General features: G+C 41.7%; 1 protein-coding gene across 1 annotated transcript in view; it reads right to left on the reverse strand.

Annotated features, from left to right (window-relative positions):
• tenm3 (teneurin transmembrane protein 3) overlaps positions 1-24266 on the reverse strand; it is a 212732-nt gene extending 188466 nt beyond the window's left edge. The window contains 5 exon segments of the mRNA XM_079338171.1: positions 18724-19011; positions 22727-22797; positions 23119-23239; positions 23391-23588; positions 24203-24266. Of these exon segments, the coding sequence (XP_079194297.1) occupies positions 18724-19011; positions 22727-22797; positions 23119-23239; positions 23391-23588; positions 24203-24257 (733 nt within the window). The 5' untranslated portion in view covers positions 24258-24266.
• Between the last annotated feature and the right edge of the window lie 1973 nt (positions 24267-26239).

Raw genomic sequence — 26239 nt, forward strand, 5'->3', positions numbered from 1 at the left:
CTGGGGATTGAAACCCTGACCTTCGTGTTTAGAGATGCCAGACTCTACCACTGAGCCACAGCCGCCATGTGTGCTGCATGGTCTACAGTGAATGATATGATTTAAAGAGAATCGGAAAAAACGCCACACACAAGGGACAATGCCAACAATCGACACTGAGAGGTGGTGATCTTCAGGCCCCTTGGAATGAAAACACACACGGCCTGGGCTCAGGAACTTCTAAAAACCATTTTCTGTATACGCAGTCTGTTACTGTCTCTGTCGGCGCTCAGTTATCCAGGTCATGGTAAATTCAAAGCTTGATCCAAAGGCAACTGGACTGCTTGAAGATCCAAAAACAGGTTTCACCTCTCCTTCTTCAGTTCTAAACTGTCTGCTGGACCGAGCTCCTCTGAGGATCGTTAGCAATAAAATCGCTGAACTCCTCTTCGCACTGGACAGCACAAACAACATTACTTTGTTTATGCCCGCGAGTTTTGTCCATGTGGTGGACCAACTTCTGCCTCAAGGTGTTGGAGGGTTTGAAGTGCATTAGTGGAATATCCTCTTGAGCTTCTCAGATAGTATGGACAAGTATGGAATAACGAGGCTGTGCCGATTGTTTTTCTCCTCTTCCTTGTCAGTGCTGTGTTTTTGGGATGTCTTTTGTTAATGCAGTCTGTTACTGAAACTCTACCATAGAGGAACTCATAGATAAAATAGATCTATTGTGGACCCGATCTCATTTAAAATGTACTGAGTCGAATGAAAAACTGTGCTGAGTAAAACTGTGATTTCCTGTTTCAAAGTAATGGACGCCCCATCTGCCAGGCTAAAGAGGAGTGGGACCATCCGGCTTGTTATCAGCACTCAGTTGAAAAGCCAGCATCCGAGATGGCATGGGGGGTGCATTAGTGCATTACATGGGTAACTTTCAAATTTGTGAATGTTCCATTAATGCTGCACCATGTTTGCAGAGTTGGAAGCAACATATGCGGCCAAATAAAATAGACATCTTTTTTTCAGGGAAGGTCTGCCAAACCACAATCTGCACCAATCACAGCAGCATGGCTCTGCAGTGTACGAGTCAGGATCATCGTGAAATGGCCTCCTGCAGTCCTGATTTGTCCCCCAATGGAAATGTCAAATTTTAAAGATTAAAATACAACAATGGGGACTCTGATCTATTGAACAGATCCAACATCAAGCAAGAATAGTTCAACATTTCTTCTTGTTTGTTTTTTTTTTTGAGGAACTGGTCTCCTATGTCTCTCAACTTGTAGAAATATTGTTTGAAGAAGAAGTGACGCACCCGTGTGGTAAACAAGAACATGTTCCAACTGTTTGGAGAGGTTTTTGCTGGTATCAATTTTAAAGTGATTTCCCAGTAACAACACAACACATTTGATATGTTGTCTGTGAGTTATTTTCAGGTAAATAACTAAAGTCTGTTATGAATATCACAAGGGATGTGTAGAAGACTTGTTTCTTTAACATAATGATGTTTTACTGTGCAGGTGAAGTCTTTCTTTAAGGCTGTTTGTAGTTTCACAGATCACATTATTGACCTGAGTTTGTCCCGTTAAACCAGCCAAACTCCCTGCTTTGGTTACCGCACGTTTATTGGCCCTCAGTCGCTGTTGGCTCAGAGCCTCAGAGATGGAGCGATAAAGGATTTTATTACCCCTGTAGTAAAAATGTTATATCTGGGCATGGTGAAGGTTTAATGATCAATATCGACGACTCACTAATTACTTTGTTTTTTGATAAGAGGCATGCATATTCTTTCAGCCTGAAAATGCCCGCAGATATCTCTTTATCAAATTTAATTTCATCCTCTAATTAACTAAGTCATAGAGACACAACACACTGGGAGGTTAAATCTGCAAGGGGCGTGTCATCCTTATGAAAGGATCTGCCCTTGTGTTTGTTTTGGGCGTGTTTGACCAAATCGCCAAATGAAAGTTTCGCTAACAAAAATGTTCAATTGAGATCATTATTATTATTATTATTATTATTATTATTATTATAAAAGCCTGGAGAAAAGAAGAACAAAGATCCCATGCAGACCGAAGGTTCAGACAGCTCCTCTCCACATTCAGATATACGACTTTAGGGGCGTGTTTGTTCCTTAACATTATCAGAGCTAAAAGCTTTGTAAATTAGACCATGAGAAGGAGCAGGTAGAGGGACCACAGGGCGACCACAATCCATTCTGATTGAATCAGGTCCTCAGACTTCATTTGCTGTTGTAAATGCCCCCTGGTGGAAATGGAGTAAAAAGAAGAATGCACTTCAGAATTTGCTCCACATTTAAAGGAGAAATATGTAACTCTGACATCTAGTGTTTAAAATGGGTACTGCAGTCCAAATTCAAAACGTTGGAGAAAGCTGTCTCAGCCTCCTCTCTACAGTGAAACTACACTTTGCAGACACTGAAGCTTCAGTGTTTAGCCAGTTCTGCATTGGTCTTGAAACCGATGGGGAGAGGGAGTGGAACGTTCTCGCTGCTGTGTTGACAGAGACGCCCTTCAACAAAGTATGTTTCCTTAATGACTGATGATGTATGAAGGTAATTTTAAGATTTGATTTAGAAGATGTCTTACACTGAACCGTTAATCTCAAAGGTTAAGTCAACGTCTTATATCCAGTCCATGTCTAAAAATGATCTACATGTTTGTTTAAGACATGTTTGTGTAGCTGTTGTCCCACCTTGAAGTGAAGCTCTGTGAGTGCCTTAAATGTCTTAAACCAATACTTTCTTTCACTGGCCCTTTAACTCACAGCTCCATTAGCAGGGAACGACTCAGATGGGGTTTGAATCAGTGGAGTGGTTAAAGGATATTAAGTGATACTCCCACTGCACTCTGCTTCTTCCTTCAATATAAATTGTTCTACTTTCTGTTTCTTTTGAGCTTCCAGAGCTAAAGGAGAGGAACATCTCTTCAGCATCTCCAAACACTCCATTTTAACAGCAAACAATAAACTGCACCAGGAGCCCTGCACATCATGTTTTTGAGGACATTTTCTGTTGTTGTTGTTTTTTTCTGCTAAAATCACCTCTTTTAAATCCACTGATCTTTTCTCGCTTGGTTTGTAAGAAGCTTTCTTCTCTTGGAGGTAAATAAAAGACACCTCTGACTCTTCCTGTATTCCAGCTACATCCCTCACAAAACAGATCCTCCTTTAAAAGTAGCTCCAATCACGTTGCAATGGAAGGCATGAAGAATTAATGGGGGAAAACAAAATGTTGCAAATGTTTTTTATATTTCTTTTGGGGGACATTTTAGTTTCCTTAAGCCTTTTTCTTTTTGGCATAGGTCTGCAATAAAATCCATCATCACCTTTCAGCACTACAGAACCCAAGTAAGGTCTTTCTGAAGCTCATGTTGGATCTGTTTTAGGGCTTTAAAAATCTAGACATTGACAAAGTGTCGATATACAACGGACTCTGTTGCTTTGTCTGCTACTTCTGTGTTGTTGTTTTTTATGTCATGTCTTACCTCAGGTGACCCCCCCCCCCCCCCCGTCTGACAGGGAGAGTCTCCCACTGTGAGATACATGTGTGAACAGCCAGGTGGGAGAATATCTGGAGCAGTCCAACTGAAATGATCCAGATATTTTCAGAAGTGCATAATGTGAAAAGAGTTTCTGAGAGTTTCTGACGTTTTTGTGTCTCTGTGAGAGCTGTCTTCATTGTGCTCTGTCGTCGTGTCTTCTTGTTTACACGATGCTGTTGTGCGTGTTACTGTAAATCTTTACTGAAGGGATTCAGAGACAGAATAGGAACAGTACTAAGTGTCGTTTTAAGCCGTTTAGTCTGAGAAACAGACAGACCGGCCATCCCACTCAACAGGCCTGCTCAAACACACAGTCATTAACACACACACGTAAACGCACACACATTCAGCCAAACAGCCTTTGTTAGTGTCATAATCACATTTAGTAGAAGCCATATGACACCAAAATATCTGCCAAGGACAGACCAGGCGATGATAGAGAGTGTGAGTTTGTGTGTGAGTCAGAGAGATGAAAAACGAGTGTGTGTGTGTGTGTGTGTGTGTGTGTGAAGTTTCTCAGTAAAATCACCCATATGCTGAGGTCAGCCGCACTATCACTTGCTTTCGAGACACTTTTGGGAAGGACAGTGTGTGCGTGTGTGTGTGGAGGTGTGTGCATGTTTGTGTGTTTGTGCATGCATGTGGGTGACAGAGTGTGTGTGTGCGTGTGCGTGTGCGTGTGTGTGTGTGTGTGTGTGTGTGTGCGGGGCGGTCGGATGACACATGATTTGATGTTGTTCTTTATTTGCAGTAAAAACACCTCTTCATGTTATTAGTGCGAGGGAGTCAGAGTCACCTTCTCATTCACTTCATCTTGAATTAATTATAAAAAAAATGTTTGTCAATTTCTAACTTCCAAACGACAGATAATTAAGCCTGAAAACTTTAACACTGCCGACGACCGTCAACGTTACCATGAAGGTGGCGGCGTATCTTCAGCGAGGTGATCTGTCTCTTCTACCACCTGACGCCCCTGACGCCCTGCCTCCTTACAACCCCCACCGTCCTCCTCCGCACGGCCTGCCTCCACCTCAGCCGTGAGGAAGTGTGGAGAAATCCTTCCTGCTCGTTATCCCACATACTCCTTTTGTAAAGAGTCTCCAGATAACACTTGTTTTGAATTGGGGTGATACAAATAATGATCGATTGATTGTATTCATAAAACACGCCATAAAAGAACGTTTAAATCACTTCGAGTCAATAACACGAGGAAAGGTGTCAAATAAATAAATAAATAAATGTCCTACACAGAATAAAGCTGTGGACGTGGGACATTTACAGTCGGCGATATTTTCTCTAACACATAAAAACAATAGGAAAGAGTCATGAACATTTTATCATCCCACTTGGTGTGAAAACTTGAAATATTTTGTTTGGTAAAGAATGAAAGGATTTAATGGAGTTCCTCCGTTTTTATTTTAGTACATCATACTTGCTGTTGTTTTCATGGTGTGGACCGCGAGCGGACAGCTGAGAAGGCCCCAGACCTGCATCTGTAATCGAGCTGCATTGATTTTACACTGAAGTCTCACTCTGCTCGCTCACTGTCAGCGCGGCTCCGAGCACGACGTTTAAGATATGACCTCATCACTCCTCAAATTTCTGCAAGGTAAATAAATCCCTGACAAGTGGTGAAGTAGGACATTTAAAAGATGTTTTTTTCTGCTGCAATAAATATTTCAAACTATTTTAACAGCTTCATTCATCGAATACTCTATCATTTATTGCATATTTATATTTCTTTATTTCTGAATGCTGCAGTCTGTCTAAGTGCAACTGACTGATTCTTAAGTCAAGGTTGTTCAGATACTCAGGACTAAGCACTGATGGTCTCTATTAAGGTATAAATGGTTGGTCTTTTAATAAACCTCACCAGAAGCTTCTATAAAACACACACACACACACACACACACACACACACACACACACACACACACACACACACACACACACACACACACACACACACACACACACACACACACACACACACACACACACACACACACACACACACACACACACACACACACACACACACACACACACACACACACACACCTGTCCCTCCTACACCTTCCACACACTCCTCTCCGGCTCCCTCTGCAGTCTATTTAATTATCTGTGTTAGCTCAGGAACCATTGATGTTCCTCTATGGGACTGTAACTGCTGACCAATCACATCGCTCACAGTGACAGAACTCCTTCATGATGACGGATTCAGTCTTTAAATGTTCACCTGAGATTCACCTGCAAATCAGCAGAAAAAAAATCCTCTCGCACACGTTTTTTTATTCTCCTGTTAGTCCCACGGCGAGAGCGTCTCCTCACTGCTCGGCACGTTAAAGATACAATACTGTAAAGCCAGATTAGACTGTGAACCAATAATTAAAAGGGAATATATTTGATTTGATAAGTGCATCTAATTCTAATTCATCAAACCTCTAAATCTGTCCAATCTAAAGGTGGTCAGTAACCCTGTTCAGTGACATTTACACCCTGATGACATTTCGCCTTCAATCTGAATTTCACTTCCAGCCTAATGGGGGGAACAGATAGTGACTTAGTTTAAGCCAGCAGTGGGAACGTAGCGTTGTGTGTGTGTGTGTGCGTGTGTGTGTGTGTGTGTGTGTGTGTCTGTGTGCTTCCACAACACAGAGAAGGTAACATGAATTCACAGACTGGGGAACCATCATTACGCCATCACAGAATCAATCTGAATGAACAAAGGTGTGATGACGTCCGAGCTTAGTTAAAGCTCTTCTGAGAAAAAGCAGTCTGAAAAGGACGAGTGAGGGTCTGCTCAAGCTTTCATGCTTTTATATATATTTTTTTTCTTTTGGACGTGTACAAGGTCAACACAATGAAATCTTGTCCACAAAAAAAAAACACAACATGGTGACTAATGCCTCGTCTCCATCTACGTACTGTATGTGACTATAGTGTCTGTAGACCTGTAAGTACACAGATGATGCATCCAACACAAGGACGTGCATTAAAACCTGATACAACCTCCCAGTCAAAAATGTCCCATCTGTATATGATGTTGAACCATGTTTCAGACGACTGACACTACTCGCTAAAACAACGTGTAAGACACTGAAGTTCTTTTTTTAATGCAACACACTGTGTGTGTTTTCAATCATATCTGATCGGTCTTTCCACAAGTGAAAGTGTACATAGTGTTTATGCCTCATATCTAATTTTATTGTATTTTTTTCTTCTTGTAATTAATGTAAACATGCTGGTATTTTTGTATTGACTCGCTTTATATTTCCTGTTTCCTGTTTTTTTGAGCTGCTGTGAGAACTGCATTTCTCCATTTGGGGGATCAATAAAGTTTATCCTTCCTTTCATACAAATTCTCTTTACAAACAACATCCTCAACTGAATTGTAGAAAATAGCCTGTTAGCTAGTTAGCGGCTTGTTAGCGTATATATGTCTCTCCACAGAACACCACAAAACGGTGACGTTTTGTTAGACAGTATACTTCAGGTATCACAGAGATTCCCCAAAAGGAGCTGTTTTAAGCTTTTGCTAACATCATTGGAATTAATGTAACTTTCTGCCGTGCTGCTGATGCGTTGACCAAACATTGTTGATGCACAAATCAGCATCTTAGACTTGTGCACATTGTGATCACGCCCTAAAACGGAAGGACATTTTAGCATCTGGCAACAGAGAGAGTGACGTTTGTAGCTGTCATAGTTTGATTTTTATTCAACAGCATCAAACTCTGACACAGTGAGGGTCGGGCTGTCGTACAAGATCACTGTTTTTTTGTCAACATTTTTACAATCTAGTTAACAAATGACGCATTGGTGTGATAGATTGGAGGTCCGGCAAATGTTTTTTTTCAATTTTCCTCTTTTGTTTGTGGGGAGGGAAATGACAACAGATAGTTTTTACTCCAGATTTGGGTGCTGGTTATTTGCTCCCTTTGAGCCGTTCCTTTTATTCAAAACGAACATTTCACCTTGTGACTGATACAAGGGAAATAAAGAGCATCAAAGATGATGTGTGCAGCTTTGATGACAGCAGCGTCAGCGAGGAGGAAGCAGGGAGGGAGGATAAAGAGAGCACAGAGAATGAAAGGGAAAAGTGAAAAGGACAAAGAGAGAGAAAGAAGGAGTGAATGAGGAAGTGAGGGAGGAGATGGGGGGAGAAGGGGGGAGTATAAGAGGGAGCGGGGGAGTGGTAATGTCCTAATGATGTAGTGGCTGTCAGAGCATTTGCTTCAGAGGCCAAATGATCCTGTAAGAACAGCACAGCTATCGATCCAGCTATTACACAGCGCCACATACTAATGATTGTGTGTGTGTGTGTGTGTGTGTGTGTGGGAGAGAGAGAGAGAGGGAGAGAGAGAGGGAGAGAGAGAGGGAGAGAGAGAGAGAGAGAGAGAGAGAGAGAGAGAGAGAGAGAGAGAGAGAGAGGTAACAGAAACAGGTTGTCTTATAAAGGAAAGGACCAGAGACTTTAAGACGGGTACATAGGTGAGAAGGCTTACAGTGTGTGTATGCAAGTGTGTGTGTGTGTGTGTCTGTGTGTGTGTGTGTGTGTCCGTGTGTGAGCGTTATTCTGACATGACACTTCATCAATACCCCCATTACAGTGTGACAGATATGAAACCCAATCTGAAGCGGATCTGTTTGATATTAGATCTCAGTTCTTACCATGAATAATTTTAACACCTTCTCAATCTCACACACACACACACACACACACACACACACACACACACACACACACACACACACACACACACACACACACACACACACACACACACACACACACACACACACACACACCTCTGCTCAAAATACTTCTCTTTCTGAAAAGACAAAGTTGAAGTCTATCAAAGTTCATTCTAGTGAAAGTCTGTTGTTTTTCTTTAAACAGTATTTTAAGTTAACTATGCAGTAACGTATTGCAGTAGAAGAAGAAGAAGAAGTTACACTTTATTAATCCCACGAGGGGAAATTCGTTTTTTTACACTGTCTAATGACACACACATAGGCCAAGATACACACTCATGCACAAACAGGGTTCCAGTGACATGCATTAATGGAGAGGTCTCAGAGTGAGGGGGCTGCCCACAGCGAGCGCTCCAGAGCAGTTTTGGGGTTCGGTGCCTTGCTCAGGGGCACCTCGGCAGTGCTCAGGAAATGGACTGGCACCTCTCCAGCTACCAGACCAATTTCCGGACTTGGTCCGTGCCGGGACTTGAACCGGCGACCCTCCGGTTCCCAACCCAAGTCCCTACAGACTGAGCTACTGCCGCCCCACGTGACGTGACGTGATAATAAAGTAAAGCTCTTATATTACAATTGATGAACATAAAATCTGCATTTCCAGGTTCTGGCTGAAATAATGAATAAAGGTTGGTGGCGCCGATAGCGCAGCGGCAGCGCGCGCACCATGTTGCGAGGCTTTGCTCCTCGCGCGGGCGGCCCGGGTTCGCGTCCGGCCTGTGGCCACTTTCCCGCATGTCTCTCTCCCTGTTTCCGACTCTATCCACTGTCCTATCAATAAAGGCAAAAAGGCCAAAAATAAACCTTTAAAAAAAAAAAAAATGAATAAAGGTTGTGTGCGCAGATTTTAGGCTAGAATAAAAGCTGCACACGCCTCTCGTCACTATGACAACGGCTGCTGTATGATCGACAATGCTCTATTGCTTTTTACTGCATGTTTTATATTTGAGAGCAAAGAGGATGTGGCTACACGACACGTGTCTCAGGAAGCAAAACATATAAATATTTTAAACGCGTGCCGGTGATAACGGCGCCCTTCTGAAAAGTGAAAACGATTTTGAACTAAAACACTGAAAAAGGCAGAGCGCTCAGTTGGTGCTGTGCCTTTTCTTGAGGCGGCCTTCTGCTGCTGCAAAAGTTCTCTCCTCATTCAACTGAAAAAGGAAGCTGGCGCTGAGAAATAAACACCACTCACATACAGTTTTGTTTTTTTTTAACAAAAAACAGCGCATGTCCTTAAATTCTTCTGATTATGTATTTACGGTAAAATAAACACGAGAAGCACGACGAGGTGCTGCGAGTCTTTTCTGAGCTGATGCTCTTAAGTTTACCGTTTTCTCTGGTCGTTAAAAGTTGTTTTTTATTTCTGAATAAAATCCTCTGCCCATAACTTTAACAACCGTTAACAACCAATCAAATGAAGTAAAATGAATCCTACTGTCCACTGAGTCTCACCTCAGCCCTTTACCTCTCCGTCACCTGTAGCAGTGATCACTGATACTTGTGTTATGTCAGGCTTAATAACACGATTGTCTTCATCCCAAGCAGCTCCTCCATCACATGTTCACCTGTACAGGTGTCCAGTTTCATAGCAACACAAACAATCACAGCTGAAACTACAATCAACCTGCACACTTGTTTTTTGGGCATTCGCAGGTCAGGCTTTTTAAGTGCTTGTGTTTGGTGGAAACATGTCGGCACTTTTAATATTTGTCTAGTTATGTCAGTTTTTTCTCGTGATTTAGCTTCATATATATTCTGTGCTTCCCTGTTTAAATGTCTTCTCTAATTATTCATGTTTTATTGACTCACGTATACATGATATCTGAACTGATCGAACTAAAGCTGGAGATGACTTGCAGCTAGCCCCCCAGATAAAAAATAAATAAAAAAAAACACTGAGTCCGGGTCAATGTGACCTCTGCAGGTACATGAATACCTCAGCCTACACCAGGTCCTCCCTCCACGGAGGTTGATTTAACGGCCTCGGGGTGACACTTGGGGTGTTAATGAAGAGGAAGTGTTCTGGATTTCTGAATGTTTGTTAAAACATCAAAATGTTGACTAAATGTATATCGCTGGAATGTGCTTTAATACAATATACTGAAAAAAAATGTTTCTCTATAATACCTGTACAGATCTGATCTCAGTGTCTCAGAGGACAAAGAGCTCAGAAATGATCATTTTACAAAGACGAAGAAGAACATTTGAACGAGAGACTCCTGAAAAAAATCAAGAAATAAATCTTTCAAATACATTGGTGGCTGATTAATCTTCAACTCATCTTTCTTTGAGTGAAACATTTAGGAGCTTTGAATATCACTAAACCACCTAAAATAGCTCGGGTGATGTGCTGCATGAGTCAGATATCAGATTTCAAAGCTGATGTATTTTCCTCTCAGTCAATACCGTTTCTGTTTCAAGTTTGTATTTGCAGCGTGCAGAAGCCGTCCCAGCAGCGTCCGTGCGGACTCTTTAATGTGAGCGAACAGAGCGAGAGTTTCCCCGCAGGGTTCGGAAACCTTCTGAAGACTTTTAAATGGAAATCCTGACTTCTTTTTTTTTTTAAACCACTGCTGAATAAAGCACAGCTACATTAAAATTGAGACACATTCGGAGTTGAGGATGCTCGCTGCACACGCGAGATTAACGACAGCAGTTTGGGTGAAACACAGAGAGAGGCAGATAAACTGAGTGAAGGCGTGAGGCCGGAGCAGAGCTGCAGAGGGAGCGTCGTTAGTCACCGCGAGTAAAAAGGACGTCATCTATCAGTGAAAGCGAGAAACCTGCTGGAGAATTTATTAAGGTGCAACCCGCACTCCCTCGTACACCCCCATCCCCCCCCCCCCCCCCGTGTCTATCTGCCTCGCTCGCTTCCCCACTCGCTCTCTCGTCCTCTGCACTTCTGGTAATGGATTCAGCCTAAATGGGTTCTGAGAAACACAAGTGAGGAGATGAGGAGGAGAGGAGAGCAAGGAAAGGACGCAAAGGAAGGAACGGTAGGCAGGAGGAAAGACTTGTTGCTTGTGTCCTTGAAGTATCTGATTCTTAACATTAGTAAGTTTTCTAAATATGCTCAATAGAGAACCCCCCCCCCAAAAAAAATAAAAATAAATTAAAAATCGAACAAAGCGAAACTCTCCAGCTGCTTCACTGCACTCTTGTATTTATTATGACGTCATCTCTCAGTTTAAAGCTCAAACGCTGACACCGGCTTATTATTCAAATCAGGGCAACACTCAATCCATAAACACTGACATTCAAGAGGTAATTGATCAAATAGTTAATAGTGATATATTTTAATCACGTTTATTCTGATATTTAGCTCTTTCATTATAAATATATTTCTTTTGTATATTTGTACATGTTTGACATTTCTAAAAACAAAACGTATAAGTAAAAGCACAAACGCTTAATGACCAAGAAGAGTGGGGGGGGCGGTCTCACTGGTGCAGTCGGGGGAGATTTGACCTGATTGACTAAAATCATCAATCAGCAGCTTGAAGGGTTTTTATTTCATAGCGATGGAAACAGCGATTTCAAACTGCCGTCTTTAAAGGGTCTGACCGTCACAGTACGTTTATAATCAGTGAAACATCTTCAATGATGTCACACACGTTCGGTCCTGCGGTTGCATATGGAACATCTGTTTGTACATTTACGGAGTTTTTCATAGAGAGAAATACGAGGCCGATTTTTAAATATTTAATGCGACTGAAGAGGAAAGAAGAGAAGAAGGAGAGGCTGAAAACTGATCAAAAGAGAGGAGGAGGGAGCGAGGGAGAGGGTAATACTGCACGCTTAATGATTTAATGTTAGCCACTTGATGATATGAAGTGTCTTCTGCATGTTAGCGGCGCCAAACTTAAACCCTCTAGTCAGTTAGTCTGTTATTCATTGATTTCTCTGGTCAGCACCACATTGTTATTGAATTTGACTGGCACCAGGGCTGAGTGTGTGTGTGTGTGTGTGTGTGTGTGTGTGTGTGTGTGTGTGTGTGTGTGTGTGGGCTGCTCTACATTCCAGTTGCAGGTGAAAAATGTCTTTTGGTGAGTACATGTGTGAAGCCCGCTCTCTCTCCACTCCGTCCCGCTGTGAGACAAGAAGATGCATTATTTAGTCCTGAATACAGCAGCAGCTGAGCAAATACTCCATACCTGCAGTAATATCTACTTTAGCCATCAATAGTGCAGCGTGCACGACAGACTGATGTCTTCACAGCGTCCTGATGCATGTTTATGTAGCTGCACATTTCCACATGCAGCTCACTTATTAGAGCGATCTGTCTTCTGCTGCAGCCTCATCTGTTGTCTCTATGTCTGACATGTCAGTGTGTGTGTGTGTGTGTGTGTGTGTGTGTGTGCGCATTTGTAGATAAAGTGTGTGTGTGTGTGTGTGCATTTGTAGATAATGTATGTGTGTGTGTATGTATTTGTATGTGTGTGTGTGTGTGTGTGTGTGTGTTGCACAGGATAAATATCTATGATGTTCTTTTGCTGTTCTTGACTAAATATTCAGAGAGCAGATGAACACTGCGTTAAGCCCCCTGATGTATAGTTTAATAAAACTGTACTATGAATATTTTAAAGAATAAATATCCATAACAACACACACACACACACACACACACACACACACACACACACACACACACACACACACACACACACACACACACACACACACACACAGAGGCCTGTGAGAGTTTTGTTGCGATACAAAGAGTAACACAGTCATGCGTGCTTTTGATTGTTTTGTTTCGTTTTGACTTTTTAACTGACATCCCTTCAAATAAAGTTAAATAAAATTAAAATAATTTATAAATCACCGCTGAAACAAACAGAGACGAGAAGCCTTTTAGAACCTGTGTGTGTACTGACTTTGTTTTATTCTGTGTGTCTTGAAACTACAGAAATGTGGAGAAAAACTTGATTTATTTTCTTTATTTTTTATTATTGAAATTGTGTTTTAATTTGACTAATTTCAACTTTTACCTCATAAGTGCTAAAATGCAAGAACATCCTTCTCCTCTCTTTATTTGCTATTCATGCCCATCTCTCATCCTCCTCTGAATTAAACTTTCATTCTTTTTTCGTTGTTGTTTTGCTTCTTAAAAAGACAAAGCTCAGCTTTTTAAGATCGCGTCTGTGCAAATAGCGTGATTCAGAATGTATGGCTGCATGTCCTCTCAGGGCCTCCATACAATACTTCAGTTAAAGCCATTATTCACTTTCAGAGATACAGCGATTTCTATAGATCCTTTCACCATGTCGAGTGAATATTTCATAATAAAAGACGTAAGAACATCTTCCTCGTTTGAAGTCTGTTACACTTCAGAGGTCACTCTTCTCCATTAAAGAAGGAATGAAGTGAAAAGAAAGGAACGAGATGCTGAAAATGGTGGAAGAAGAGAGAAAGATGCAAAATAATAGAAAAATCATTCATTCTTTTCATTTTTTGACTAAGCAGTTTGTAACAAGCAGTAAAATATGATAAATTTACTTTTTTTAATTTGTTTGCAGAAAAAGTGAAAGCAAGAAATGCTAGTAGAATTCATTTGTCCACTGAATGTGTTCCCTGCGACACAGCAGCACGAATCAAACGGAGCTCAGTCCCACATGCAGAGAGACAGACAGCGATCACGCTTTGAAATGATCCATCCATCATTCTCTGTCCGTCTCCATCTATCTGACGCCCTCTTTTATTGCTCCACATCGCAGAGCTCACAGGTAACAAGCAGCAAAGAGACGGCTGACAGACGGGATGGATTAAAAGAACCTCAGAGTCTGACCAAGACAGGCGAGAGCATGTACATCTAAAAAGACAAAAAAGGAGTCAACAGATTGACTCTGTGGAAATCTAAGGGATCAAATGGTTAAAAGGTTAAAATCACCCGAAAATAACCAAAGCAAATAACAAATTGGGGGAAAAATGTCTCCCTTTAAATGACCTTTGTTACAGAATCTTTGTTAATGACCAACGTTGATGCTTTAATCCAGCAGCCAATTTTTTTCAATGTGTCCATGATTTAAGTAGAACAACAAGTGGGCGAGAAGGCACGCCGGAAAAGCACCACGAACCTGGTTCAATAGGAAACCAGAGATTGAATGAAATAATGCAGAAGAAGAAAAGGAGAAGGATGATATGAGTCGTCTTTAAATCAACCAAAGTCAAAAACGTGAAGTCGGGTTGAGATGCTGGCGTCGAGCTTCGAACGCTCGCCTGTGTGTTTGAACCAAAAACCTCCTGGGTCGTCAGTACAACATCCGCCTGCAAACACAGAGCTCCCTAAAGTCCCCAAACTATCTGGAGTGTGTGTGTGTGTGTGTGTGTGTGTGTGTGTGTGTGTGTGTGTGTATAACAGCTAAGGTTATAGTGTTAAGCTGCTTAGAGATGCCAACTGGATTAAGTGTTTTGTTGACACATAGTAAAGTAATCTGGTTAGCAAAGATGAGATACACCCCGTCTCCCTCTCTCTCCGCCTGCTGCCTTCAGCTCTTATATTCTCTCCTTTCCTTGTGTCCTTTTTACCCTTTTTCATCCCACTTTTTCACTCTGGAAGTTTCACCCTTGTCCTCTCTCTTCTCACACACACACACACACACACACACACACATGCAGCGAACACACACTCAGACTTACACAGCTTTAGCAGGGGAGGTCAGCTAATATATTTTAAGCTTCTTACTGTGGCACAAAACCAGACATCTGTCTGTTGTTCCTTCTCTGCAAACATTTTTAATCCCTTTTCACATTTAGCTCTCGTTTGGTTGACATGTGCTTTTATCTCCATTTATAGACTCTGAGCTTCGCTTGTCTTTGGTACGCTCTGCAATGTACACTCGTACAGATGCAGATCAGCACTCGTCTTCAAACCTGCGGTAAAGATATCTGTGTTCATTGTTAATGACAGACAATAGAAATGAATCTTCTGTTTTCTGTTCCTGCAGTTGAGGTCACCACTATCAGGTAACTGGGCAAGCAGCATGTGGGCACCCATGGGTCCAGACACCACAAAAGTGTGACGTCTGCCAGTGTGTGTGTGCCAGTGTGTGTGTGTTTGTGTCCACTGGGGAGCGAGCCAGACGTCTCTGGTCTAATATTTCCTCTCAGGAGAACAAATAACGCACAGAGGCTTCTCCTTTTCCCTGTTCAGACTCCGCTCTTTATTCTCCGCCTGCTTCTCTTTTGAATCTCTCCAACCATTGAAGCGCTCGGCGTTTTCTTCTCCTTCTCTCTGATGTTTCCCGCTCCTCTCCTATTGGACCATCTATTCAGGTTTTCATTTCTTTCTCTATGCTTCCACCTGCAACAAAGCCGCCCGATTGAATCACAGGAGCTGCTTTGAGTTACTGTACACACACAAATAGCCGTGCACGCTGACTTTCTGCCATGAACCTGCAGGGTCAGTATCAAGGGAGGGAAGAACAAGAGGCGTTCTCAGCGGAGGAGATGTGTCGCCTGCTGTTTACAGAACAATACCTCCACCATCATTGAGAGGGTGAAGACGCGAGGTGAGAGTGAGGTGACTGCTGAGTGCTGCTTCTTCACATGCGTTTACTGTCAAGGATTCTCTCCACACGACTCACTACCACCCTGATAGCAGAGAGGCAAAGGCTGGAGTCGGATGTGATGGCAGAGCAGCTGTGTTACTGCACAAAGCAGCGACAGGAAGAAAACACAATGCGAGTGTGACTCCGGTCTGTACGCTGCTCTGACACAGAGCAAGGCAACGCAGCCGAGGTTAAAAACAAAGAATCTGTAAGATCTCCCTCATCAGTTAAAGGAAGGTCAGAGAAGTCGAGACAAATCAGGAACGGCTCTCCCTTCAAAGTCTGTTTTCTAAAGAGATGGACGAGTCGACACCGGCTCAGCTGACCTGATCTCTGCAGGCAGCTCAGATCACAGTTTTCGGGTCTTGATTGTGAACAAACCCGAGTATTCAGCCGTGCTCCAGGAACACCCTTTTATTTTATTTTTTATTTTATTTCCAGTCCGCCTGTCTCATAAACTGAGCACACTTCATAATCATGTAAAGCCATCTGACACATGTGTTGTATCATGACCTTATGTGCGAGAGCGCTCAGGCCCCGTTTGTCCTGGAGCAGTGTGAGTGAGCGAGGGATTTTTTTTTAATTTATTTTTTTTTAACTTTATTTAGCAGCAGGGGGAGCAATTCAGGATACATCGGACATGTTGCTCGCAGGAGCTGGGAATCGAACCCTCGGCCTTCCGGTTGAGAGACGACAACTCTTCCACAGCCGCCCCCTGCTGGGGAGGCAGGGACAATCGTGTCCAAGCACTGCCTCGTGTGAGTGCTCTCAAAGCCTGGAAGGTCTGCTGGAAGATCTTCAAATTGCTTGATGTGATCACTTTTCATGGATTTAAAAAAACGTGCGGCATGTTGTGAGACTGAACACACGGAGTGACTCACTCCTTGAACACAAACACAACGGGCCTCGAAGTTTATAGTGTGAGTCTCACTATCGCCACCTGCTGAGCGTGGCTAACGTTAGCAGTGTTAGCACCATCAGCCATGGAACAGGCATGTTTAGCCTTCAAAATGAACATTACGTTCAGCCAACGAGTAATTCTGATGCCGACTAGCGCGGGCGACGACGCTTAATCCTTCATTCAAGCACATCCCTGGTTACTGCGTGGTTTCCTGTGCTCCTGTAGCTTCTTCTTTCAGTGGAGAAGTTTCAGGAGAGAAACTTTTCCGATTCTACAGGAAGCCTGCAGCCATAAAGTGACCTCCCCGGCGTCGTGTGGTCGTATCACCTGCCGTGACATTCATGATTTCACACTTCTTAATGGCTATCTGTCCTTCATCTGGATTAATCACCTCCTGATAATGATCCAGCCGCCGCTAATACAGGACACAAAGAGTCTATTACCACTGATAAAAGCGTTCCACACCCACCGCCGCTTCATCTTCACACGGCAACAAATGAGATCACACACACACACAGCTGCATTTTAAGGAGTCATTAGCCTTTGAAAACTTGACGACTACTCACTTTTAGAGCTGCAAAGTGTTTCCTCCAGAGCTCTGACATCCACAGCATAATGCCATTTAATAAAAACATTATCAAACTTAATATAGCAAATACGACAAGTCAGCACTTCACCTCAATGTTAATTACAACATCACATGTCTTAATGAAAACCCACTGTGCATGCGCCTCTGTCAGGCTTAATGAAAACACTGTGTGTGTGTGTGTGTGTGTGTGCGTGTGTGTGAGAGGAATCAAAACAAGTCTTTTATTAAGAATAAAGACACCTGTTTGGGAAAACTACCTGGAGGATAATGAATAGGCCTAACAAATAAATAGAAAAAGTGCAAACGCGCACAAAATATGACTTCACAAACACATCTGCACTCGAACACTAAACTATGAGGACTGCTGTCTCACTGACGTCTTCCTAATCAACCAGGGGAACATCATCAGGTCATATTCTGCAGGTTTTCTCAAACGAGTTGAATAAATCCTCAGAAACGTAACGTAGCACATTTAGAAAGTTTTACATCCACATGAGATTCTCACAACTTTATCCCACACTGTGTGAAACACTGCAGCTCATTCACCAGCTCTTCTGCAGGGCCGGATCATGTCGGAGCCCTTCAGTTTGGTTATTGATTATTCTCTCATTATATGTGTCGCTGTTCAAACTCCCCCACACACACTGACATGTTACAACAATTACTGCAGAAAACGTTGAGCATTAGACGTGAGCTGCTGTAAGAAAAAAACATCAACAGGACAAAGTTTCTACCAATCGAGTCAAAACTGAGATTTCCAAAACCAGAAGATGCCTCACTCCTCTGCAGATTTATGTTCTGAAAGCAAACCTGTTTGTTTGATTTGTTATTAGTTTGCACATTACACACACACACACACACACACGTCTGATTTTCTTTTTTTTGTGTGCAAGCATAAAAGTCCTGATTTCCCTTTGAGTCAACGACACTAAAATGCAGAAATGATAAGGCTGCGTGACCCTCACATTTTCATCAGATTCAGCCAGTGTCTTTTTTAATTCTTCAAAGAATTAAGTCATGTTAAAAAAAATTATAATTTGAGGATTATTCAAAAAATACGACGCCAAATCTTCTTCACAGGCGACAGAAGCGCCTGACAGATCAAATGTGAGCGTGCAGAATCAGAGAAACATGAGAGGATTCAGCCGGCTGGGCGTCCCAGCTGGCAGGAAGCTTTGTGTAACTGATGTGCACTTCTAAATGACAAAGGTCACCGACTGTATATGCAGAGATAAACATGTACTTTGTAAAATCAGTGGAAGAGAATGCAGGGGAAAGTGTGTGTGTGTGTGTGTGTGTGTGTGTGTGTGTGTGTGTGTGTTAGCGGTATTACAAATAGAGTTTTTGAACCTGTGAAGAAATCAGAGCGTGGCGGTGGCGTCCTACCGTTGTCGCTGTCCGACTTGTTCTCGTGCTCCGTGTCGGTCAGGGTAAGCACTGAGTTGGAGCGGCTGGACAGGCAGGAACTCCTCCCGGAGGATTTACCCAAACCCCCACGGCCCCACAGCCTCATGGCGCGCTCCGGTGACATCACAGCCTGGCTGTCGGCGTCCAGGTCCTGGCCCGTTCCCACAGAGAAGCCGCGGTGGGGGAGGCCCATCTCGGAGCAGAAGGCCAGGCCGCGGCGGGACGGCGGCTCGCAGATTCCCAGCTGACGGAGACTGAAGTGTTGACCTGCCACACAAACACGGACACTTTAGGAACACAGTCAAACACATTTGAAAGAATAGTATCTGAAATATTTTGGATTTTTGATTTTTGATGTGTGAAACTTTAAAGACAAACTGTTCTACTTTTTAATGACTCTGATTTTCTTTCTTGTTCTGAGTCTTTGAAAAACACATTCTGTGCTTTATATCTTCAAACCTTTGAATACGGCCTCTTATATCTGACAACGGATATGAAGACAAAACAAAAAATATGTGAAAAACTGAAATCATGTCGACTTTTGTCCAAATAAAGACGTCCAAGCGGAAATTGTATTCAGTGTATCCCACACTGCTTAAATAGGAAAAAATCTTTTTTATATTAACGCTCTCTTTCTTTCTTTGAGTGAAGATGGCCTTCATAACTTTACACACACCAACACTATCAGTCAGTAGTCCAGAGACATTCATCGACTGCTCTCATACCACAACAACAACCCTCCTGAGAACTCCAGATTCATAGTGAGAGTCATCTGCAGATTGTGACTTGAACTGCTCCCGTCTCCAGATCCACTGATGAAATGAATCACACAAAACAAAGACAAACACAAATCAATCTGCTGACTGGATGAAGGACTCAATAATCATCTCCTGATTCCTAAATGAAAACTATGTTGTGATAGTATTTTACAAAGATGTCATTTTAAAAACTCATATTCTGAGGAACACATTTTAGTTTTGAGCTTTTTTTTGTTTTTATTGTAGAGTCAGAGAGAGAGAGAGACAGCGAGAGAGAGAGAGAGAGAGACGGGGGACGGGGGACAGACGGACGTGGGAGAGGAGCCCGTGTCAGATTTCCAGCCGGGCTGCCTGCTTGGAGGACCACAGCCTCCACACGTGGGCCGCACAGACTAACCTTTAAACCAGCGGCGGTCGTAGTATATTTTAAAAAATAATCATTGAAAAGAGAAAATGACTTCCCAACACTTCGTCTGTAACGACACAAATAGCAAACACTGAACATCAGCGGTGATTGATTGATGATTTGAGTTTTAAGGATTCAGTTATTTGTAGCAGCAGTTTATGTCAACGTGAGGAAGGATGAAGTCTAAATGATTTCTGAGGTTTGTTATTCCAGACTCTTCCTAATTAATAAAAAAAAAAAAAAATCTGCACAAATAAAAGATTTAAATGTGAGATTGTTCAACAGAGATCAAATGAAGAGCTCTGTGACTTTCATACTTTTTTTATTTCATTTTTTTTTTCAGAATTATACTTTCCACTGTTTATGATTATTAATTATTTTCTGTCTGTTTTTTTTTGTTCTGTTAGTTATTATTATTATTATTATTTTTCATGTTCACCTTTGTCTTATGTCACATGTTCGGAATAAATAAATAAATCAAATCAAATCTGAAGGATTCGTGCAGGTTCAGGGGCTGCAGGCCGTTTTTTAATGACGTCTCCTGGAACAACACAATTCATTTTTACACTGGAGCAGCAGCTCCTGTTGCTGTGGGTGGAGAAAGCACCGACTGCTCCTGGCTGAAACTTACTACTTTCTGGTGGCTGGTGAATATTTCCAGAGAGGATTTTTCATCAAATGTATCAGGAGAAACAGTTTCACAATGAGCTGAAATCAGGCTGGAGAAACACACGAGTGATAAACCTCTCGAATCAAAATGAAGACAAATAAACGATCACATCTCCGTGTGTGCCTCTTCATCTTTAATCAGCAAAACCAAAAAGAGAAATGATAAAAGCTTTCCGTAATAAATGGCACAACAAGAGATAACGAGTGCTGCCGTTCAATTAAAACTTATATTAATTTTAAATGAGCTCCAATTAGGCCAGCATGAAAACGAAGGCGATAAGATGACTGAGTAATTACAATTTTTTTCCCCCTTTCTCAAATATTGACGCAGTGTTAATTGGAGCTGCAGAACAATGGATGTTCTCGAAGGTTCAGCATTTTTAATGGGCCATTTTACCATTTCCTTTATTTCATATTCCCTTTCTCTGTACGGCATCTCACTGTTTCTCATTGCTTCTAAAAGCACTGTTTGGAATATTAGGAGAAAAAGCATCATTATTGATTAACCCCGTACATTAATACAACAAAATAAAATAAATACCTGAGTCAAAAACAAGTGTTGGACAAATGATCCGTTATGTTTTCCTTTAATGTTTAATTATGATATTAAAGAAAAAGATATTTGAGAACTGTTCAGATTTTTTTTTTCTTTATTGTTCCTCAAAGGAAAATGTGTTTTGCTGCAGGAGCACACAGAAGACAAAAACACAAAGACGTCACCATAAAAGGTGAACCCAAACAAAGTCAAATTATTATTATTTTTTTTAAATTTAAAAACAACAAAATATAATATAATATAAAACACTGTAATAAAATCAAGATGAGAATTCCTTCTAGAGCAAAGTGCAGTTCAAGTTTCACTGAGGACAAACGAGACCTGGAGTCTTTTGGCTTTTTCTCACAGGAGCTCTAAAACGATGACCTGAGGGTCAAAGGTCAAACTCACTGTAAAGTTAAAGGTCTTAGTTGACGAGTATAGCCTGAGCTCTCCTGCTGCTTAGAAACCTGACAGCTTCCTGAGATTCATGGCTTCAATGATGCCTGGTTAAGTTCAGGCTTCCACACCGTGTAGCAACACAAACATTTTACACATATTCAATAAAACTTTGATGAAAGAAAAAGAGTTGTCATCTCAGATAAAACATGAAACTATGTATTTATTTGTTAAAGAAAAAAAGGAGCGGACAGGTCCAGCTGAGCTGCAGGAGAAAAGCTGACACGGTGTTGTTCTTAGGATGGAATGGAGACGTGAACACGACCGTGACCAAACCATTTTTCTTTTTCCTCGTACCAAATTTAAAAGATTTCAAGAACAGTGACATTTCTTAGTTTGGACATTTGATATTAAAAATGTTCTTTCAATGTTTAAAAAATGCTCACAATCTGATTTGAATCACATTTTACACATGTATTGACTTTATTTGGGAACAGGAAAGTAAAAACCTGAAGCTGTGCTATCTATAAATGATGTATTTGTAGGAATAAGATGATCTTACAAACTCAATAATTATTTTTTTTTTGTAAAATGAAAATAAAGTATCACAGTTCAACTAAAAAAACTACCAACACCTAAATAACAGGAGGGTTTTTTTTGTTTTCACCTCGGCTCTATCTTCACATATTTTAGACAGAATGATTAAACTGTATGGAAGGTTTTTAACGTTTTGGATACAACATATCATGTTGACATCCAGCTGTCGGGGTCAGACTGCAGAATAAAGTTGATTTAGCTGTAAAGTTTTGCACAAGATGAGCCGTTTTTTTTTTGTTTGGTTGTTTTTTTTTAAAGACCCTGAGGGACAAATCGACCCGACAAAGTGTCCATTGAATGTTGTTGTTTTTGTCCAATTGTTATTCCCCATGTGTGACAGAAGTACAGTAAGAATCCTGACATCACTCTCAACACCAGGCTCCATTGATAAAAACTCTGATTGATTTGAACAGTGAGTAATTTGACCTCAGAAAACACAGTTTGCTGGACTGCCTCTGTCTTGATCGGCTCGTTTTGTTTGGATCTTTCTGTGGGTTTTTTTATCGATCAGGCCGAGCATGTAAAACACTGAAGCTGCACAACAAACGTACTGATTGAGACCAGCAACTCTGTGTGTGTGTGTGTGTGTGTGTGTGTGTGTGTGTGTGTCAGGCCCACCTTGTCTGTTGTAATCATCCTGCTCACGGTGAACCATGTCCTTGTGTCCCTTCGTGGTCCCGTACAGTAACCTGTCAGACAAAGAAGAGAGAGAGCGCAGCCATGAGCAGCTTGACTAACGGCTTGATAAAATCACAGAACAACAAGATCACGTGGGAATAAAGAGAATTTATAGCAAATTCATTTTAATTTCGTGATAATAAATCAGATCTTAAGATTCACAAGTCTTGAGAGTACAGCTCCAAAGAAAAGTCTTGATTTCATTCTTTAAACATCTACGGACCACAGTTTTTTTTTGTTGTTGTTTTTTTTACATTTCTTACATGATCCCAAACGGAGCATAATTTAGTTCTGAGCACATTTGAGTTCCTGCTGCAGCTCTCAGGTCTGACCTGGTTTGGTCCTGGTGCTGGTCGAAGGCCTTCAGGGTCTCACTGGACGAGTACGACTTCTGAGTGGGGACCCGGAGCCCCTGAGAGCTGATGGCACAGTCCTCACTGTCCCCTGATGAACCTACAGCACAAAACATGGACATCATTTCAGACGTCATTTCTGATTTGATCACAATCGCAGAGTAAATACAGCAAAAAGAATGTAGGGAGGTAAATTCATTATGAGTTGACAGTATGTTCAGTAGACGTGTGAAAACGATGGATGCTCTCACCTGTGTACGGTCCCTCTTTGTCCCTGCGGCTCTTTGAGAGAGAGCAGTATGGACGACGCTCTTTCACTTCCATAATGCTTCTGCTTGTGCTGCTGGTAAACATACAGGCATGCTGCTGCTCAGCTGCATACACAGAAAGACGGATGGACAGGCAGAGCGAGAGAGAAAGAGAGAGAGAGAGAGGCTGTTGTCCTCCACCTGCAAACAAACAGACAAAAAGGTGTCAATGACATTTAGTAATAATATTGTACAATGTGTTCCTCTGGTGACACATAGCTGACATGTTTACCGTTTAATCTGCACACAAGCTGTCAGCAGCAGCATTAATGACAGCAGTGGTTAGCCAGAGACAGATTTACTTCTGTCCAATCAGGCGTCCAAATCAAATCATTTATCAGGTAAAAAATAAAGACTTCAAAAAATGAATGCAGATGAATGACACACTGACACCTCGCATCACATCACTTATCACACAAGCACTCCAAGTACGAAGGCTACAGGCCTCCAAAGGGGCAGCTCCGTCTCTATTCTCTTCATGGTTTCTATCCTACAAAGGTAGGACTTTTTTTTTTTTTTTTTAACTATCCTTGAGAAAAATTTCACCTGTTTTGAAATGTCTCCTCCCCCAGGACACGGCCTGAGGAGGGTCCACAAACCCTCTGAAGACAATCACAAACACACAAGCTAACAAAGCGAGATGTGCTCAGGTGTGTCCAACATTGAGGAGACACCTTTTCTGTTTCATAGAAATCCTCCCCTTGCTGTTTTAAAGCTTTTAAAAAGTTTTTAAATCCTCCTGCATTGTGACTCACATGCGCTCAAAACAGATTCACTGGAACATTTCCCTTCTGCGACTTTATGGAACATTTCAGCGAGGCAGACAGTCAATTCAACAGACTCATACAACGACAGACGACTGAAGAAGATGGACAAGTCGCTGTGTGCAGAGTGGCGTGGGTGTCATACTTTTTTATGAGCTAAACAGAATAGAGGGGAACAAACTGTTCATGTTTCAGGGATGTGAAGCATTTTAAACTCTAAGAAGAGTCCTCACTCTGCAGAAAAAAGAAAAAACCTGTGGAGCTGAAGACCATTTCATAGAGCAAGTCCACAGCCAAGCTTACTGTACATTCAAATCAACAAGCTGGCAGGTTGGACTTAAAGTTAGCATAGCATGACTAAGCATTTAGAAACACATGTCATCTGTTTGCCTCTGCCATGCTTGCACTCCACTTTCATATCCAGGAACTGCCAATTAGCATTGAGGCCTGCCACTGGCTTAAAAGCGGGGCGTGTCAGTTGGAAGACACCAAGTATGGATGAGGTGGAGGGGTGTTCGTGTTAGCTCAAATTAAAATGATATGAATGAACTGACCACGATGTGTTTTGTCACGCAGCTGGGGATTCTTCACAGGGCAGATATGAACCCCCTGTCACTATAATGACTGTAAACCCTGAAACAATGTCTCTTGGTAGAAATAATTGTTTATATTGTATATTGTTTTTTCACTTTATACTTTTTGTACTCTTCTCTTATTTCTCCTGATTTTTCCAACAAATGTATTTTTATTGTCTCTATGTCTGGATCGTGCTCGGTGCATGATATTGTCTCTCCAGTGTAAATCAATTCACTCAGACGGAATACTGAAATTCATGCTGAACACTGCGTGCATGTTAATAAGCCAGAGCGTTCAGACCATGAGCAGCACATGACACACGCAAAAAAAAGGTAAATTGCAGCAAAAAAAAAAAAAAAAAAAGGATTTTATTGACCAAGAGAGGTTTTTTTTTTTTTTTTCATTTCAGAACCCACTTGGAGCAGTTTAGCTGTATGGAGGTCACAGAGCCCCCGCCCTTCAGTCTGAACCTCGTGTACCTGCATGCATAGCTGCTCCGACATCTGTTTCTCTGCACCACAGCGTCCCAAAACATCCAAAGCTAATCACTATCTGTGTCTCATGTAAATGAATGTTAATTTTCTCCTCACTCTCGCATTTGATTAATTCTTGTTCCATCCCTTATTTTGTACTTGTAAGGTGTAAGATGTCAGGTCATTTGTTTGTTTTTGTTTTTGTTTTTTGTTTAAAATCTGGTCACTGTTTATCTATTAATAACATGAAAACAGAAATTCATGCATTCTCTTCCTCCCGGTTCGGTTCACTTCTACTCTTTTCTCACCCAACAACAAACTCCAGCATATCCACCAAGACTGCAGTCAGACTCATTTCAAGGTCGAACAGGAAAGGGCACATCACACTGGTTTTAAAATTTATTTTGAAAATAATGACTGGATGTTCTGTGTGTTTTCTTGTCTGACTTCCTGTATTTGAAAGGAAGCGGCGCTGGTGACACGCTCTGAAGACGAACCGCAGCGCCCGCTGTGGGAACACGATGATTGACTAGAGTAGAGGCGAAGGACGGCGTAGTGCGCGGCACACGGACTATGTGAGAATTGGGGGTTAGAATGAATCCCAATTCATTACATGATTGATTTTAAAGCTTGTAGAGCATCAGCTCCAGAATCTTTGCTGACCTCTTGACCTCCTACCAGACTTTATGTGACCTGTGATCCTCCAGCAGGTCCTTACTAAATATTCCAAGGTCAAAAACATTTTTTGGAAATAAAACACATCTTTTTGCTTCAAATCTGGAAGCAACTAAACAGAGGGTTTATAAGAATGCAAAACTCTGAATGCATTAAAGGCTTAAAAAAGCTTTAGTTGTTATCCCTGAATAAATATCTGGATCTTGGGAGATATTTACTTTACTGTTTATTTCCTGCCTAAGAAAAAAAAAACATGTTTTATTTTTATTTCCAAGCAGCAGTTGAGCCCTCTGGTAGTTCATAA

Source organism: Symphodus melops (assembly GCF_947650265.1).
Source record: "Symphodus melops genome assembly, chromosome: 2".
Taxonomy (NCBI): Eukaryota; Metazoa; Chordata; class Actinopteri; order Labriformes; family Labridae; genus Symphodus; species Symphodus melops.